Source organism: Diorhabda carinulata, chromosome 10 (genome assembly GCF_026250575.1).
Source record: "Diorhabda carinulata isolate Delta chromosome 10, icDioCari1.1, whole genome shotgun sequence".
In the NCBI taxonomy this organism is placed as follows: domain Eukaryota; kingdom Metazoa; phylum Arthropoda; class Insecta; order Coleoptera; family Chrysomelidae; genus Diorhabda; species Diorhabda carinulata.
The window spans coordinates 4,297,983-4,318,567 of record NC_079469.1 but is presented as its reverse complement, the minus strand read 5'-3'; the positions used below and the strand labels follow the sequence as shown (position 1 = coordinate 4,318,567).

Below are 20,585 nucleotides of genomic sequence, written 5' to 3'. Positions count from 1 at the left end.
GGTAAATGTCACTTTTGAAGCTGTCATTTTTTGACATATGACAAGTAGAAACTACGCCATTAATGAAAATGAAACGATACACGCTTCAACAACGCATTGAAATTATTAAAATTCACTATAAAAATGGTGAAAGTTTGGCAGAGACGGTTCGTGAAACTAAAACATTTTTAGGTCGACGTGAAGCACCTTCTCGGACCGCAATACAGAAATTGGTGGAAAAATTTGAGCTATTGGGACAAGTTAGCGATGTGAAGAATAAAACCCGTGCACGTCGCTCAAGAACAACTGAGAATATTGCTGCTGTAGCCCAAAGTGTTGAAGAAAACCCAAGTTTGTTCATTCCTCGTCGTTCTTTGGAATTAGCTATTCCACAAACGTCATTACACCGTATTTTGCATAAAGACTTGGGTCTTAAGGCCTATAAAATTCAGTTAACACAAGAACTCAAGCCGGCCGATCTTCAACAACGTCGTGTCTTTGCTGATTGGGTCCTTGAAATGCATGAAAATGATCCGGAATTTCATCAAAAATCATCTCAACGTAACCACCTTGGTGGTTACGTCAATAAACAAAATTGTCGAATCTGGGGCTCAGAAAACCTAAGAGTTATTTTTGAAAATCCTCTCCATCCTAAACGCGTGACTGTTTGCTGCGGTTTATGGTCTGGCTGTGTCATTGGACCTTACTTTTTCGAAAATGAGGCTGGAGCAACAGTTACGGTGAATGGATTGCGCTATCGAGAGATGATTAATGATTTTTTATGGCCGGAATTGGATGGTTTTGATTTGGACAACGTTTACTTTCAACAAAACGGCGCTACGTGCCACACAAGCAACGAAACCATCGATCTTTTACGGGAAAAATTTCCGGACCGTGTTATCTCTCGAAGAGGTGATCACAATTGGCCACCGAGATCTTGTGATTTAACACCTTGCGACTTTTTCCTTAGGGGCCACGTGAAAGATAAGGTCTACGCCAATAGTCCAGCATCGATTCAAGACCTCAAAGATGGAATTCGTGAGGCTATCGAGGACATAGGGCAGCCGCTTTGCAATTTGGTTACGGAAAATTTCATGAAAAGTCATGGTCCTGTAAGTGCAGTCGTGGCGGCCATTTGGCTGATGTTGTGTTCCATTATTAACGGCATACCTTCCTCTTTATAATGAAATAAACATCCGATCATTTATTTCAAAAAATGGCATTTTTCTTTGAATATCAAAATAACACCTCTTATTGGAAAACCCGCTAAGTAATATATCTATTTTTTATATGTAACTACCCTTAAAAACTACCCTACTACAGTTATTTAAAAAACGGCTGAAAGTTTGAAATCATTCTATTTTCGATTTTGAGTAGAAAAAATATATATAATCTAAATATAACAAACCTGATACATAAGTTTTTAATTTAATTAAGCCCGTAAAAGCTACCCTTTATCACAAAAATTAGGGAAACATGTTTTTTGAAAGCTAAAAGTAGTGGATTTTGTTACGAAAATGAAAATGAATTGTTGCTTCTGATATAATGAAATATTTCTACAATTTTTTACCCCCTATAAATATTAAACCTTTTGAACTTCATACTTTGTATAAAATTAACATGATTTTTAAGGTATACATCAATAATTTAACTTTAACTTTCGTCTATTTCTTCTTCTATTTCTTCGTCTATTTCTTCTTCATCAACTTCCTTTTCTTCTTGGTCAACAGGAGGACAATTTTGGCAGCTATCACCAGAGCAAGTACCAAAAATTTGATTGCAATATAAACCAAGTTTGCGACACCTGCAAGTTGAACCACATCCTTTTTAACAATTGCAAAATATTATTTTAAGATCAAAACTTTTCGTGATTTTCCAGCATTATCTCTAGAAAAATGTACTTGGTTTTTTAATAATAACTCGGCTTGCCTTTAAGCGTTTTGCATTCATCCAAACATCATTTTGTAGGGAATTTCATAAGCTACAAAACCATGAGAGTTGCAACCCTTCTAGGCTCTTTTCTTCAGATAATTTTGATGTTAAAGGGTAAAAAAATTCTTCCATTGGTACAATAGTTTTTGAGATATTTTGGAAAAATAACTTTTTTTTTTTTAAATTGAAAAAAAATTCACATTAAACAACTTTTTTTCAAAATATGCGTGTTCCAAACCATTCAAACTTTTGTAACGTGTCGTAAGGGCTTAAACAAAGATAATTTTTCATGGGCTATGATTAATTTTAATTTTGCCGCACATGGTGTCAAATTTACCGACATTATTTTTTCAAATTCGAGTTATTTAACTTATTTTCGTCATAACTCGCTTAATTTTCATGCTAGACGTTTTTATAAAAGCTCATTTTAATGGTCTGAAAAATTACTTTAAAAATGTTCTTCACAACACAATTTTTCATGAAAAATTGATCGTTTTTCCGTTATTTGAGCTCAAACCTCTGGATAAATTTACGAAAAAGAAAAAATTGGCTTTCAGCGACTCATAAGTTGCTGAATATTATTAAAAAAATTCAATTTAAACTGTCTAATTTATCTGTTTTTTATAAGCTTCAACTTTGATGAGAATAATTTTTTCCTGAAAATGCGTAATTTTCAAGTTATTCGCGAAAAAATGTTGAAAAACGTGGTTTATTTTTTTTCAATTTTCAATCGCGCATAACTCAGAAATTATTTAGTTAAATAAAAAACTTCATTCTTTATTTTCTTCATAAAATTCAATTCCCTATCGATTTCCGGTGTTATTTTGAAATTTTAAATTTCTACCCCTAGTAAGGGTGGCATTCACCCCTGGGGTAGAAGCACACATTGGCACCAAATCAGGTTTGTTATTTGCATCATTTTTGAGCTTCTGTCAAAATTTCAAACTAATCCATGAAGGTCTTTAAAATTGCGAGGTGATTTACTTGGTTCACTGTACTATTAGCTATCTTGAAAACCCTTAATTATAAGTTTCAATTGCACTTTTATGTGACATTTCACATTGCTCTTATTTGTGTCGACGGCTCCTTTCCAAACGAAAGCTACACTGGTTTGTCTACAGACAAAGTGGGAATCGCATTCGAAAGGGTAGGTTTCAGTCTAAGCAGCTAAAACGCTGACAATCGCATGTGTACTTTTTAGTCTTATTACTTAATAACCACCCCTCGTATTGCTAGTATGTGGTTAAGTCAGTGGTTTCCAACCAGTGGGGCGCGACACTATTGCAAGGGGGACATGCAGCTGTTTGTACAATCCCCGCGAATTTTTCTTTGGATAATAAGTTTAACAAGTAATGTTTCTCCTTTTTGAAATTACCTGTCTGGCTGATGAAAAAGCAGAAAGTAAAGTTCTTATTATGAATAATTCAACCAGTGTATGGAAGCAATTCTTGTTTCACTCTCAAGATCTTGACATGTCCAAATATGAATGGATTAGAGACCCGTTTGTGATTGAAAAATATGATGATTTTGGCCTTACGAAATCAGAACAGGAAATGATAATTGACTTATCTAGTGATAACACATTGAAGCATATATTTTTCCTATTTTGACAAACTAAGTTTAGGAATTTTATTGCAATTTCTAACATCTTACCTATGTGAAACTGGTTTTTCTACACTAGCTATTTTAAAAACAGAGTATCGATCTTTATTTTTGTATTTTTGTAAGATTTGTTTTTATTAAATCTAAAATTATCATTTCTTTTAATAAATAATTATTTTTTAAGTATTTTATTTCGCAGCCTATTAAATAAATTATAATTTCAGTTGAGTATTTATGAAATTAGATTGTTAGAAAAATTGAGGGGGCGCAACAGATTTTTTTAAAGGAGGGCGCAGGTACAAAAAGGTAGGAAACCACTGGGTTAAATATTATCTGCAATATGTTTAACGTGACAATTCTGATATATAAAACGACTATCTGAAGACATCAAATATGTATAAGTGAGTGTGGTGATTGAAATATAATTTTTTTGTCGTCACAGCTTCTCGTCGACTCGATGTAATATTTTTTAAAGTAGACAAAATACTAATTACTAAAAACGAAATTTCAAACTTTTCGCATATTACTAAAAAACGTACATATACAGAGTGTTTCAAAAAAATATGAGCCCGTCTCTAGGATAGATAGAAAACTGAAAAATATTTGGAGTTTGCTCCGTAAAAAATTTTCGAAACGCCATTCGAACACATTTTTAACGATTTTGTCACAACTAATGGCAACATTGTATTAAAATTTTATACGAATATGTTTTGGAAGCTGAGACATCCAATGAATATTTGATTTTATGTCTGACTTTCATAGAGGGCGCTAATTACACGTACGCACCGTACCAAGTACTATTGAACATAACTTTTTCATTATTAGATTTATTAAAAAAACTTTCAAAAGAACTTTGGCACTGTGTTTACCGTTTTCGGAACATTTTGATTTGAAAATTATGATATAATGTTATTAAGTTTTTAATTAGTAAGCATTATGTGAATTGAAAACCTTTTGTCGAGTAAATGAAACCCCATCGATAGAACAGATACATTTAAAAAAATTGGGACTGACGGCTTTCGTTTCTTGATTGTTTCAGCCTTAAATAAATATGAGCACTGAGCTAACAGAGGCCTTAGTATTAAACAAACAACAATTTGATGATCACGTATCAATATTTTTTAAGCAAACTCTCAATTCGGATATTTAACGCTAAACAAGCGAATATCTCTATTTTTTATACACGATGAAGCTCCACCGCACTTTGAGAAAGTGTCGTAATTAGTTGTGTAGCCATTTTGCGAATCGATGGATTGGTAGAAGTGTAGAAGCTCCGATTCATTGGCCTCCTCGATCATACGATTTTAATCCCAATATAACATATAATTTTCGACTGAGTAAGCCCCAAATATTTTTAAGTATTCCATTTATCCTAGAGACGAGATCATCTTTTTTGGAACACCTTGTATATGCTTATTTAAACGAATTGGTGTCGAATTGACCAAATTTCCATCTGAATTACGCAATTCTTCAGAAAATTATTAGCATATAAATCCGTTCTTTACTAATTACATCGTAAAAATCTTAATCTGACAACGTTGTAAATGTCAAGCTTTTGTTCCCCACTATTTTCATTATAGAACGAGTAGAAAATTACACATCGCTCATCACAATTCAGTTCGCTCTTTTTAAAGAAATATATATCCCATTTTTTTTATTCCGAATTTATACATTGTTGGGTAGCCAAACGAAATAAATTCAGTACAGTAAATGTTTCGAAAAAATCATCCGTTCAGAAAATTGGCTATTGATTGAAGATTTGAAAGATTTATTTTACGTCAAACCAAGTCATTCTACAGTGTGATAATAGATTAACACAATCTACAAACATTTGAAGAAATGTTTATTTAAATAATTTAAACAAACACGGTTTAAGCAACAGCAAAAAATGATTTCTTTGTTTTAATTGATAGTATACATTGATACAGTTGCAATTTCTGCTTCGTTATTAACAGTATTATATTCCTCAGTTTATCCCTATCATGAGGTTTTGTCTGGTACACTATATCTGCTCCAATATTAACTTTCTATGATTGTACTATTCAAAATAAATGTGACTTCATTGAGAAAATCTTATGTAGAAAATTGTTTTTGTAATCGCTTTGACTTCCCAGCCGCTCTGCACCTAAACGCAAAAGATATTTTGTACATCACTCTGCATCTCATTGTTCTGCCTCCAAAATACGTAGTCTCCTTTTTAATGAGGCTAGTTGCTGAGGTATCACTTCACAAACTGTACACCTTAATCTTGTTACCAGAATCTTTTGCTGAAATGATTCTCAGGAGAAGCTCCTCAAACTTTTAAATGATACGTGCTTGAATCCTTTGGATTATCTTAAGGTTAGAGTGTTTCCATCTGACCCATCAATATTCCGCTCAGTTTGCTGTTAGTGTGATATCTAATGTGGCAATAAAAGAGCTCTGGTTCAAAATGAGGAGTCGTTGCTCTATTTTTGGCAATACTGTCGCTTCCTCATTACCTGGTATACCCTAGTAGCCTGATTAGGTTCATTGTGTTACTTCGTTTCTATTAGCTAGCTTGAACATGGACTCTAATAGCTCTCTGAGGCTTCAAGGCCGCTTGGCTTTCGCGTAGAATGTGGATATATCACGATTGTTTTATTTCTAGTAATTATGTTTAAAATAATGATTGCTCTTTCTAGTCGTATATAGAACTTGCATTTTGGTCTTAAGATGCTCAATTTAGCTCCTTGTGCTAAATTTAAACGATGTGTACACCAGATAAGTTGCAAAACGGAATATCAGTCGTATAGCTAGAAGACCAGGAACAATGGAACGATTAATCTTAGGAAGGAAAGTAAAAGGTAAACGCCCAAGAGGCAGATCTCCAACTAGATGGATAGACCAAACAAAAACCTTGTTAAATATGATACTACATCATGCCGAAAACATTGAGAATAGGTAAACATGGAAACAAGTGTTGAATCAAATATAAATGGTGTCACTTCATCGTTTGGAGGATAATGGAAAGAGGAGAAGTACACCAGATAGATGAAGTTTGAGCTTGCAAGAGGTTCATGATTATCAAATCGAATGTGAAGTCTACATCTATTGCGTTACGCTTTTAGTCCATTTTTCATCACTGTTTCTAGCTTTTTATGTAAAATGATACTTTTTGGTATCACAAAATATTATTCTGCAGTAACTATCACCGTCAGATGATTATTTTTCTAGGTGGGCTGATCCTTATTGTACATAATGCTCTAATGTAGGTTCCGTAATGTTTTAACAAGAATTTTTTTTATTTATAATCAACTTTTATTCATTATTGTTTTGTAAATCTAACATGAATCAGAATATTACTTTTCAAGATCTATGGAATATTGAATTTATTTCATTTGGTTATACAAATACGTGTATATATATACATCATCCTACAATGGCAGTAAATTATTATTAACGTCATTAATTACTAGAATTGCGTCATAAAGAGAGAATTATTTGTATCGGCATTGAATTTAGAATGAAAATTACATCGTAGTTTGTTTTTTTGTTTCAAAAGAAGAAATAGAAAAAATAATGTAAATAAAAGGAATCGAATACACACAATGATCAAAATATCATATAAAAGAAAAAAAAAAGAAAAGTAACACGCTGTATTTGTGATAAAAAACGTGAATAATTAAAAAAATGTTGTTTTCAAACTAATCAGTAACCTCAATTCGAGATTATAACCCTGGACAAATCAAAAGATAATTGTAACATAAACCCACGACTTTAAAATCTTCGGAATATAAAAAAATTTGATCATACACCGTACATTTTAATCCGTTTTTATCCTAATATGTTATCAGGGGTGCTGTATATGGGATCAATGTTTTCGCTACCCCCGAAGAACACGAGAATCACGAGAATGTGGTTGCCAATTCGCGCTATTACACAGAGCCGAAGATACCTAGCAAACGGAGATATGTCAGCTCGTCTCTGACACAACTAATTACGATCAAACGACATCGCGTTACGATTGTCTAGAGCGCGCTGATTCGGCAACCTCGCAATACGAATTGACGTCCTCACAATACGATTTGGCAATATCGTACGAATACCATCCGGAACCTAGTGATATGGCGTCAACCGTTTCTGTAAGTGAATTAAAATAAGCTGTTTTTTAAAACCATGCAAGCTGTAAATATTAGTTTTGAATATAATATGTTTACGCTGATTTTTCACATAAATGGCTTAGAGATTTTTGTTTGTTTAATACTTTATTTATCATTTCTACCTGTACGATTTATTATTTTTAGTTATTACAGAGATAAAAATGCTTTTTTTAGTTCGAAAAATATCTAATCAAATTATAACTTTGTTCAGCTTATAAAACAAACTCGAAAAGAAGAAGGAATTAACCTCATTAAATATACATTACTACTACCAACTGATTAGTTTTTAAGGCCTTTTGTTTCGTCCAGCAACAAAAACGTAATCTAGATGAATTAACTGGTCTCATTTACGTTTCTGTTTGTAGTTTATTTAGCTTGGGTAACTGATGAAGTAAAAATAAATAAATTGTGTGATTAGGAAGGCAAGCAAACGAGCAAGAATCAATGATAAACATTTTTTTACAGAAATGACGTTGAAATTGTTCAACAATCTAACGAACGGAGTTCTAAAAATACTATTTGACAATTTTGAAACATCTACGTACAAAGCAAATCGTAAACGATCGGTTGGTGGACAGATAATTCATAGATCTTCATCTATCCTTTCTCCAGCATGATTTGACTGACAAATATCAAACTACAATCATCTCTCAGCCACAGCTTTCGCTAGATTTGGTGACCAGTGATTTTTTTCTCTCTTCTAAACACAAAAATTCCTTTAGAGGGCTCGCCATCAGTCTCTGGACGATGTAAAGAGTAATTGGCATAAGGATCTGAAAAGCGTCCGAAGTTTATAACAAATGTATGGAAAATTGAATAAAGTTGACATCCAGCGTTGACTCCAGAGCGTCCTATTTCTAACTTATATCGTTCGCTCAAATCTAGTGTTGCCTACGAGACGACACGAGAAACTATTGTTTCGAGTTTAGTCTCGCAATAAAAGTCTCGTCTCGCGTGGAAATGTTGCGTAAAACTTATTGTAAACACATTATTGTGTGGCTTCAGAAAATGTTTTAATAATATTTATGATAATTAAGTTTATCAGCGATACTTTTTGCGAGGTTTTCCTGCGAGATTCGTTGTCTGATCTTTTGTTGTAAATGATAATTTATAGTCTCGAGTCTCGTGAGACGAGCCACTCAAATCGGATTCTCAGATGATAAATCGGAAGATTTTTTTTTCAATAACCTATTATAAAAGTTATGAGAAAATTAGAAAAAGGTAAGTATCTTCTTTCATCAATTATTTGTTTTGTACATAGAAATATTCCATTTTTTTTCAACAAAAATCTTTGAGCCATGGTAAAACACGTATATTTTCTTTATAAAATGCATGGGCACCTGCTTTTGATCAAACAGCTTATATAAATCACTGCGAATGAAAAAATCACGCAGAAATGTTTGTAAAATGGATACCATGTTGTAAATATGCTTCAAGTTTTTGTGAGAAATTTTGAAAATAATAGTGTTTTAACGAGAAGATAGAACTTGCAATAATAGATGAGGTAATCTTCTAAAGAAGTTGCAAAACACGACGACCCTCATCCCATTTTGGAACACTAAATAAACTGAATATTATAATGATGAAGGAATTCCAATTATAAATCTATGACAATCATGAATACTAAACATAATTTGAGATACATTAATTTATCATATTATAAATAATTTACTTCTGTAGGTCTTTTTGTCGTATTCTGGCTCTAACCATTTTGTTCTTTATGATATTTGTGTTATTTTCGGCTTCTTCTCCGATTACCTTCTGTCATTTTGACACCGTCATGTGTTCCTGAAGATTTTCATTGACCCTATTTACAATTTATTCTCATTTTTCTTTGTCATTGTCCATGTTTCTCATGCTTGCCTTACATTTAATGCACAAGCTCTCATTTTTACAGTCCTTGGAGATGTTTTTTGCTTTCAGGAATCTATTTGTCCGAAAGAAAAAGAAGAATAGAAATTGTATACTACGAGAACTCTAGTTATCTCTTAATTAAATTTAAATAAATAGTTTTATATGAAATCAATTATCAGTTTTTATCCAACCAAACGATTTTACTGTATTGTGTAAAACAATTGAAATGCCATTCATCAGTATTTACCTTATTTACATCGCTTTCTTTAACTGTGGCAGCATTGGAAACATTATTTGAATAAACATCATCTACAGATTCTTTTCGAGTTACTGATTTTTTCAATTTACTATTTATAATTAATATAATATTCGCTTACAGGCCATTCTTCAGGATTCTAAGGCCAATCCGCTCCCTCCCACCATTTTGACTCAATCAAATGACTAGTTGTACACCCTCTAGAAGGAAGATCAGCAAAAATAAATCTCTTGTTGGTCATAAACCACAGTTTCAAGGACAGATTTTATCACCAAGAAGCTCTAAACGTGGAATAGTCATCATTTTAGTTGGAGATACTTTTGATTTAGCATCAATCAGTTGTATTTTCGAATTTGTTTCAGTCTGTATTCTTATATAAATCACTGCGGCTTAAGCTACTTGACTAGCATCGACGGAACCACGTAATGAAGTTTTATGTGTACTAGAAATTTAACATGGAATCTTTACTTCTTCTAATAATTTCAACTGATGATACCATTTTTCAAAATCTTCTTTAATTTCTTGAGAAACTTCAGTACCCCATTTTAAAGTATTAATTTTCTGCAACAATAACTTGGACAAGCAAAACCGATTGGAGCAAATATTTTATGACTAACAGATAAAATAATTCTCTCTCTGTTATTTTTTCTTGAATTGTTTCAGATAAATTTGAAATTTTTAGCGTTAAAACATCGTATTTCTTGTACCATGTAAGACCTAGAGCTGATGTTGACCGATGAGGCTCTTCGTAAGTTGAAACTACCTTCTGCCGTTAATAACGTCGATTCTTCTTTGAATTGATGTAATTTTTCAAGAGAATCTACACTAGTAACGCAATTACCGATATAAAAGGATGAAATTAATTTGATTATCGATGTCAACATGTCCTTGAACTTCTCCTCTCTTGATAATAACTTCAAATGTAATTTAATAGTAACAGCTAATATAAACGGACTACTAGTTACTCCAAATACTACTCGTGAATGTCGTGGAACAAAAATAAACCCAATAATATTCGAAATAGAATTTATCGACGTGGCTTGTTGGTTATTACATTTTTCCTGTTTCGTTTTCATGATGCCAATTTTGAATAAACAACGTAAAGTTGTAAAATATCGGTGAAAATGCTGGTGAAACTATTTCAATGTTGAAAAAATCTTTCAAAGATGACGCTATGGAAATAATTTCAATATACATTTCATTCCACGATGGTTAACAAACCAGAATGTTGAAAAACAACCAGACAGACGTGTCTTTGACTGACAATCAGGAAAAAAAGATTTAGGTCCAACATGTGCTTCGAAAGAACTTAAAATTGATCCAGTTTTTCTGTCAAACATCGTTATTGATAACAAATCATGTTGCTACAATTATGACCCAGACTCAAAGTAATATTAAAGTGAATGGAAGAAGCCATCGTCCAATAAATTATCCAAAAGTTAAATCAAATATAAAAACAAAACTGATTTGCTCTTTAAATACTAAAAAACTTGGTCCCTCAGGTCAATAAAACATTTTATTTCAAAGTGTTCTTTCATAACTTTTAGGATAGACCAGAAAAAACAAATATTCATAATTGGATATGGTTTATCGTTTTTCATAATGTTCTCTATTCATCTCAATACACTTTTGCATACATTTTGAACCAATTTAAGCATTTTTTCCATTCCGATTGAGGTACCTTCAAAATATGTGTAGAAAACCGTTGATCTGGTAATTTATTTTTGATCTGCGGGAATAAGAAGAAACCATTGAGTGTCAAACAAGAACTATACTGTCAATGACCAATCAATTCGATGTTTGATTGTTATAGATCTTGCATTTTCTGATTTAGAACGACCTTCACGAAATTCATTCTGCAGCGACCACGATTGGATTTGGAAAACCAGCTAAACGCGGTGGATCTAGGTGGTGATTCATCAGCAAAAATCGAAGAGAGTTGTTGGTTTAATCCACGTCAAAAGTCATAGAAAATCATTTCACGGAAATCTGTAATCTGTAAACTCAAATAGCATTCGTATGACAACAAGTTTTGAATACTTTCACCATTAAAAATGTTAAAATTTATGATGACAATTCAGATTTGACAAACTGTACCTGTATATGCAAAAGTTTCTTTCAATTCTTTCAACAGTTTTTGACTAAAGATGATATAGCTCCGACACTCCACTAAATTTCATTTATTAAGACTTTTTCTATTTAATATTACTAATTATACATTATTTATGTGGAAATATATGACGATAGATCAGGAATGAATCAATCAGTGTAGCAGTTCTAGACCAAACAAGATCCATTCGGTTAGAAAAGTAGCCCAGTGTTTGGTGTGTTGCATTAATAATGTTCATCATCCCCTAAATTCCGTTTATATAAATAAAAAAACTCCAACAGCTCTAAATCAACGTCATTCTCTGTTTCCTTGGAAATTTATTTTAGCTTAAGTTCTCGCTTCGTCTATTAACTAGGTGACTTCCATTTCCTTCGGAAAACTATATAGAAGATGGTGTCAAACGTGATTAATACATTGTGTTTTATGGCATTAACATTAACTTTATTTCATCCGGGAAAGTAGAATGAGATAACTAAATTTGTCCCATAAAATCCTCTCTATTACCTAGTGTGATCCACCCTGTATAGTAGTTTAGAGCCAAATCTCATTAAAACTTCATTTGATTCGGGATCAATAATTGGCGGTGCAATTTAGGCTACTATTTCGTCTCTATGTTTGATGTATTACATTAATTTGACTTTATGACATGTTTTACTTGAAATAAAGGAAATAAACAATATTAAAATTAAGAAATTATATAGCTGAATCAAATAAAGTTTTAATGAGATTTGGCTCTAAATTACTATACAGGGTAGAATACACTAGGTAATGGAAAGGATTTGATGGGACAAATTTAGTTATCTCAGTCTACTTTCCCGGATGGAATGAAGTTAATGTTAATGCCATAAAACACAATGTATTAATCACGTTTGACACCATCTTTTATATGTTTTTCCGAAGGAAATGGAAGTCACCTAGATGCGCAGACTCGATAATCCGAACTAATAAAAATCAAGCCGATTCGGATTAACAAATAATTCGGATTACCGAAGCAGTTGTTTTTTATATTAATCTTTATTATTAATCGCAAAAAAAACAGTAATTACGAATAAGTAACTAACTAAAAAATATATGTATAAAAAAGTAAGAATATGGTATGTTATAATTTATAAAGTAATTTGTAATTTTCGCTCGATTTACAAATCTTGGAGCAGTGTATTCGAGGGCCGATTATATTTTATATTAAAGTATTGGTCAGATGTTGATTTAGTGGCCATAGACTGTTTTATCAATGATTATTCTTGTCAATCTGACATAAAATTGATTTAAATTTGCAAAATATGTCAAAAGTCTTCACGTCAAATTTATGATGTGTTTACACTGCTCAGAAAAATAAAATTCATTTTTAGATCGTATGCGAATGCGAAAGAAAAGCACTAAAATTGTTTTAAAATTAATCCTACCTGTCGATTTTAGATTTTTTCTGTTTTATGTCACAGATTGTAGAGATCTTCCAACCCCATACTCAGCGGCCAACACTTTTCCACTTTCTTCCTTGTTAAGTCCTACAATAATTTTATTTTTTTGTTTTATGGACAATGTCTTGGGTTTTCTTGTAGGGGGCATATTAATTTAAGCAAATATTAAAATAAAAACCCACTTATATCACCTAAAATGGCATTACAAACATCCCAGCAAAGTATGTGAATATCACTGCTCGAAAGCGTACAAAAGCAGTGAAAATGCTGCACACCAGTTTAATGTGAGTCTCAGATATAAACAAAAGGGTAATTGGGGGAATCCCCGACACATCTAGTTATAATTTTTATAAGAAATAGGCCTGAAAGTACAGGTTCGGATTAGAGAATATCCAATGTATTGAAAATGCTTGTTCAGGCTACTGAAGAATTCGTATTATCGAGTCTGCACTGTACTGGGAAAAAAGAGACAATTAAATAATAGTAATAATACTAAAAATAGTTAATTGACAGTGTTTTTTCTAAGGGAGAAAGTTCATCGCTTCCCTTTTCAGCTAAAATCTGCACCTCTCCCTTTAAACCCCAACGTGAAACTGTTGGGTGCCTTCTTTCGCTCATCAGGTTCTCTTCTTCATTTTCTCTCGCTTAAATCACTGTCTAGTTTGTTTGGTCCAGGAAACAAGGATTTTAAACTGACTTTAAAACCAATAGAAATGATTTTTGGTATACAAGCAATTTTTTAGCACTGGGGCAAACTCTCGGTATTTTGTAAATAACGTGGAAAGGATTGGAACTTTCAATACAATGTATATGAACAAACTTCTTCACTAGGACGTGAAAATCTGCAAAAAAATTCTTCACATATTTTTTCGAAAAATTATTATAAATAGTTATATCAAATATACGCGTCAACAACTCTACTATAAGACTTGACTATACTATATGAAGCTCCACTAAGAATCTCTATAACTCCCCTCTTTTTAGATCAAAAGTCCTAAAGTAAACGGGATTTTGAAGGAAAATCATTCAGCAATTGATGCCAAAAGTGGTTTCTATTTGATGTTCAAAATTCCGTAGCTGAAATAAGTTTTTATATTTTTTTACTGTATTATTTGGATAAGCAGATTTTTTTCCTTAAATCAAAATTTAACAAATGAGATACAACATTTTGCTAAAAACGTTGAATGCATTAAAACAGAAAAAACCGGGTGGTTCAATTAAAAAAAAATTTGATTTTTATGAAGTTGAACTTTGAACACTTTTGATACACTCCCTGTAAAAAATGAAAAAATTTTTAACATATATTAAAATACGTCTAACTTTGCTAAAAGCAACCGAATCAAAACCATTTTCATATCTTTAAGAGTATCCTAGTAAAAAAAATAATTTATAAGGGTCTGCAACTGTCAAATTTTTTACAAAAAAATTAATAACTCAAAAAGTATACATTTTTGGAAAAAAGTTTTTAGATAAAAGTTTACTTAAATTTTACGTAGATTTCAAAAAGTTACAGTCGACTTCCGGAAGAAAAGGTCTGCGACTAATAATGCATTCTAAAACAAATCATAGTCATCTCACAAGCTACAAAAAACAAAGTTTATGTTTTCCTAACTCCAAATGCATCTAAATAACCTTTAAAGTTATCTCAGTTATATAATTTACATTATTCAACAGCACAATACGGAGAAGATAAAAATTATAATGTTCCCGTTCTCCAACAGCATATTAAACATTATTTTGTAGACATACAAAGCGTCCTGATGTGCGTTATTCTATTTTTAGAAAAAATATTCTAATGTACCATAGACAATAGAACAGTTATTCAAATTGCACGGATCGGATGTGCTCCAAAACATTCTAATAAGAATAATGAGTTTCCATAAACGTCAACATGTTCTACAATCACTTATAAACAGTGATTAGTTTACCTACTTTAGTGAAATCAAGCACAAATCATATTTTAATTCAAACTTTGGGTTTCACATGAAATGTTTGCAGATGATGTACACTTATGTTTAATGAAAAAGCGTTCACTTAAATTTTGTCTGCGTAAATCGGACTTCCTAATGTCACTGTCATTGTCAATGTCAATGTCAATAATTAATTTGAGTTCAATTGAAGTAAAAGTGTACGTAATGCCTCCTCAGTTAACTTAAATTGAATGGTAAGGATTTACTTGAGTCGGCTAAACTAGAAGGGTTAATAATTATGGTACAGTATAACCTCACTAATCCGGCACCCTCCGTTGACGCCTCCCTCGCCCCTCTACATCTGTGGCTTCGGTCGCTGCGTCATCGACTAGCATTCTAACCTCAAAACATATCACGTGCAAGTTAGAATATGGTGTTGGGCGTGCTACTATATACGATCTTAAGAAAAAAAGGCAAAAAATAGTAGACAATGTCAAAACAATGGAATCGGGACCAGGAAAGCGTAAAAAGTTGGCGATTATCCAAAGATGAAAAACGCTCTCTACATATGGTTCATGCAACGGCGGTCTAAACAAACTCAGGAGAAATTCTAAAACCCAGTGAAGGATGGCTGGATAAATTTAATATCGAGAAGTATTCAGCAAATGATTTCGTAAAAACTTTGTCTCAGAAGTCGAAAAGTTTATGAAAAGATCCAACTTGCTAATAAAAGCTTTACTTTTACTTGACAATGCCATCTTGGATTAAAACTCAACCTAATTTACTTCAATCGTCTCTCTCAGATCCAATCTTTTACTAATTGCAACGAATTGAATCACGTTAAAGGCAAGAATAATCCAGCAGATATTGTTTCTAGAGGTATCAATCTGAAAAACCTAGTAACATCTTGTCTCTGGTGGTATGGTCCAAAATGGCTATCAGATCAGGAAGAAAACTGGCCGAAATCTCTCTTCAAATATCCAGAGATCATACCAGAACTTACAAAACAGTTGGCAGTGTCAGTAACAATTGAATTATTCCCATTTAAAAATTTCTCGAAGTTTAATACTTTAAGAAGGTCAATGACTTATATCCTAAGATTTATTTTTAATTGTAAAGCTCAAGTGTCAGATAGAAAACATGGTGTTTCGACAACACTAGAACTGAAACAAGCTACATTAAGTCTCGTGAATCTGTCACTGCTGGAATGCTTTTCAGAAGAACATCATGCTCTTTTTGCAAATAAGTCTTTACCAAGAAAAGCTCGAATCTTAAACTTAAACCCATTTTTAGATTCAGACAATCTTATCCGTGTTGGAGGTAGAATCCAAGCTTCATCCTTTGATTCCTTCAAAAAACATCCACTCATACTTTCAGATAAACATCTACTAACAAAATTAAACCATCTTCCTAACACCAAACTGCACACCTTGACTTCAGCCGATGGATCAAAATGTTATTCAAAAAGTCTTTGTATAAAATAAATTGCTGATCCATATTATATCTCCTGATGGTCGAGTCTTAAAGGATTGAATTTAAAGGATGTTGTATTCTTTCTCGCTTGGAATTCTGTCTCATCTAACTTATTCCAATCTTCATGGAAAAAGTTATGACCTAAGATGAAAGATGTATCAGACAAGTGGACAGAATTTGAATTCTCGGTTTGAAGGAATCGAAGAAGCAGAGCAAATGATGAAGAAGAAAGTTTTGTAGAAATATTGGAGCCACCAACGGTTACACCATTTATCGTCTACAGAGAAGCAAAACATAAAGATCTGAAAAGGACACAAATCGTTTTTGATTCGCCAGTACTTCTTATCTATCCCTATCCGCCTTATTTGCCTGATTTAGAATCAAGGGTTTTTCCGAGAAAAATGTACTAAAAAGACATAAAGAAATCTTCCAGGATACTTTTATGTTGCGGGGTTGTTAATAAAGAACAGTAATTTTAAAGAGATTAACTCAAATTTCATACCCACTTTGAAACCTGTTTGATCGCAGAAGAATTTACAGGTACGAAGTTTACTGCTACCATTGTTGAATTCTTGAAAAATTTCTTATTCATGATGTTCTATGTGAAAATAAATGGACGAAAATTACTGCCTGGGTTTGTTTTTCAAATTTTTAATCTTCATTCTTTTTAAGTCTTGTTTAACTATCATCTAGTTAATTTTTCTATAGCTTTTAATTCCTCTTTTTCCTTCTACACTTTCCCTACAGATTTCCTTTGTTGTTTCGTCTTCTCATCCACCTCCAATTACTTCTTAATCTAATTTTTATTATACGAGGTCTGGCTATTAAATAACGAGACGAGCATCTAGAGGGCGCCAGAGACGGTTGGGTAAAAAACGAATAGTGCCTTGGGTATTTAGATATCTTGTTTATGCATGTCTCAAAACACGTTTTCGTCACTATTATAGAATTTGTGCAGTGGCAGTTTGAAACGAAAGTGTTAAATTGAAAAAAACTCCCGCTGAATGCTATAAATTGTTGCAAGAGTTCTATGGAGACAATTCTCTATCACGTGCGCGTATTTTTGAGTGATGCAAGCGCTTTAGTGAGGGCCGAGAGTGGCTCTGAAGATGACCAGTGCCCGGGTAGCCCTGTAACTGTTTCAACTTCGGAAACAGTGACCAAAATCAACCAAATTGTGCGTGTAGATCGTCGAATGCGAAGTTGGTACCAAGAAATCTGATTCCTAACCCAAAAGCTCTTGCGTCAACGGGTCTGCTCAGATTTCCTTGAAAGGTTAGAAAAAGATCTGCTTCGAAAGGGACCCGATTTGAGTCGATGGAAGCGGTAAAGCAAAAAACGGCAGAGCTCCTAAAAGCACTAGTAAAAGAAGACTTCCAGCACTGTTTCGATCAATCGAAAAAACCCTTTTTCGTAACCAGTCTCGTTATTAAATAGCGAGACCTCGTACATAGCAGTATGGAGACGTTTTTATTGATAAAAAAATTAAACTATAATATGATACAAACAACATATCCACTCACAATCTGTTTTAAATATTATAAAATTATTTTATTCAACATTATAACATAAATTTTCAAATATAGTTTCCAACTTTTTCTATCTTATAATTTTCGTTTAAATAGTTTTATATATCACAATATATTTGATGAATTTTCACGCAGAATTGACATTAAATGTGCCATTATTATATAAATGTTCACAAGCAAAACGTATTTTTTGAATTATACACATACACAAAGAGTACACAATACGTATACGGATATCATAATAATTTAGTTGTTTTCACTCACCGCTTTATGAATTTTTCATTTATCAAAACCATGTAAGTTCTAAAAGCCATTATTTAAGCAAACAAACCGTCAATCAAATTTGTAACGTTGATTAAAAGCACAAACAACACGCTGAATTTTCGCCAACACAAATCAGCACACTATCTCGAATATATTTCGAATTTATTCCAAAATAAACTAATTTTATTGTCTGTTAGCAGATACATGCACAACCGCCGCGAACAGCTCGACCACGCATGAACAGCGCCATCTTTGTGTCAAACAGCGGACCCGGCATAGATCCTAAGGAGTTCTTCCGTCTACACGGCTCCGTTTCTAGACTATGTAGAAAAGCGAGAAGTGTGGATAACATCTCCTTGGAGGAGAAGCATTTTGGACTTCCCCAGCTTTCCATATCCGGGCCTTCGCCACCCGAAGACGAAGAAAAAGAACTAGAAAGAGACATATCAGAGACAGAAACGTTAATGAAGCAGATAGAGTGATATGTAGCGTTATGCACATGGTTGTTCTGATGAGTGGATCTTGCCGAGATTTGCCAAAAATATATTTTCTTAAAAAAGTTTATATGTCAAAAGATATTTACAAAGAATGAATGAGATTTTTATTGAACTACAGCCTTCCTTAAACTACAAAACATTCTGTATATATCGTATTAACAACGAATTCATTGAATATACTTAATTCTAAATAGTTAATTTACGTAAAAGCTATTTAAATATTGATTTCACCCCGTATTATTTATAATGATTAACTCTATCATGTCAACAAGAAAAAATTTTTCTCGTTACTAGCTTTTGTACTTGAGCAAAGCTGGATCCCAATCCATTTGACCAAATTCATTCAGTATTTCGAATACAATATATATTCTTTTTCATACAACACATGTGATTATTTCGGCCCTCAGCCTCTGCTCTAGATTTAGCAGCAGTTCTACTGTAATAACTTAAATTGAGCAATCTCCACCACCAGCAAAAGATTATATACTGGTGATAATGTTTAACATTGAGCAGAAGCATGTTATATGAGTCAGGATAGAGAAATTTATCAATATATTGTATCCATTGAAGACCCCAACGCTTCTTAGTTCAAAATTTTCACATTCTCGGTAACTTCTACAAAATGTGAAAGTTAGTACTTAGACTTGCCTGAGGCCCATTGTTTTACCCTTTCATACCCAACAATACTCTACTAATATAGAAGCTGAACTAGATTCTACTCTGAGTGAGACTGCTCCTTCAGTATCAACTATAAAATATTGGGTAGCAGAAGAAAAAGACCATCATCGCAGTAGTCGACCAAATGAGGTGATGACGACTCCAGGAATGTTGGAAAAAATCTACCAAATGGTAGTGGATGTTCGTCGACTAAAAAATTACGGTGCATAATGTTCACACGAGAAAGCTATGAGCAAGATGGGTGCCGCGAACAAAACCAGCGTCGTGAAGATGTTTCCATCGAGCGTTTTGCAATGTTTCATAACCATGGATGAAACGTGGATACATCACTTCACACTCGAAACGAAATAACAATCAAAACAATGGATTGAAACGGAAGAATCGGCTCTGAAGAAGACAAAGACCGTTCCGTCTGCAGGCAAGGTCATGACGTCGGTTTTTGCGAATTTAGTCCAATTTAGAGAAGAAATTAAGCAAAAACGGCCGCATTTGACTAAGAAAAAGTGTTATTTCGTCAAGACAATGCTTCAGCTGAAATATCCGTTATTACAATGGCCAAAATTAATGAATTAAAGTTTGAACTACTACTTCATGCACCCTAGTCACCAGATTTAACTCCCTCGGATGATTTTCTGGAGCTTGACGATGCCAAGAGTATCGAACTTATTTTACATCGCTGGGAAAGGAGATTACGTTGAAAAATATATATTTTCCATCCTCGTATAATGTACAGTAGTGATCACTGCATTTATTTTTATTTGTTTGTTTTTTCTTGATTAATCCTTGGCTAAATCGCTCTGCATATGGTGCAATCACTTCTGTTCGATCATATATCCTAATCTTTAACTCTGATTTAATTGTCAGATTGGTAATTCCATCGGCAGCAGTAACTATGTCTACGGCATCCTCTGTCTTCGTTTTACTTTTAGTAAGCCCATTTGCTTTAGAGTTCCTTTTTACTT

At 33.0% G+C, this 20,585-nt stretch overlaps 1 protein-coding gene across 7 annotated transcripts in view; it reads left to right on the top strand.

Moving 5' to 3' along the window:
• Positions 1 to 19,041, top strand: part of LOC130898585 (uncharacterized) — a 137,696-nt gene extending 118,655 nt beyond the window's left edge. For 2 of the 7 annotated variants that reach the window (XM_057807985.1, XM_057807983.1), the window contains exon 7: positions 18,646 to 19,041. In XM_057807985.1, the coding sequence (XP_057663968.1) occupies positions 18,646 to 18,930 (285 nt within the window). In that variant the 3' untranslated portion in view covers positions 18,931 to 19,041. Of the gene's footprint in view, positions 1 to 7,328; positions 7,617 to 18,645 lie in introns of those variants that run through there. The other 5 variants (XM_057807984.1, XM_057807986.1, XM_057807988.1 and 2 more) reach the window with 3 other exon arrangements.
• The last annotated feature ends 1,544 nt before the right edge of the window (positions 19,042 to 20,585 follow it).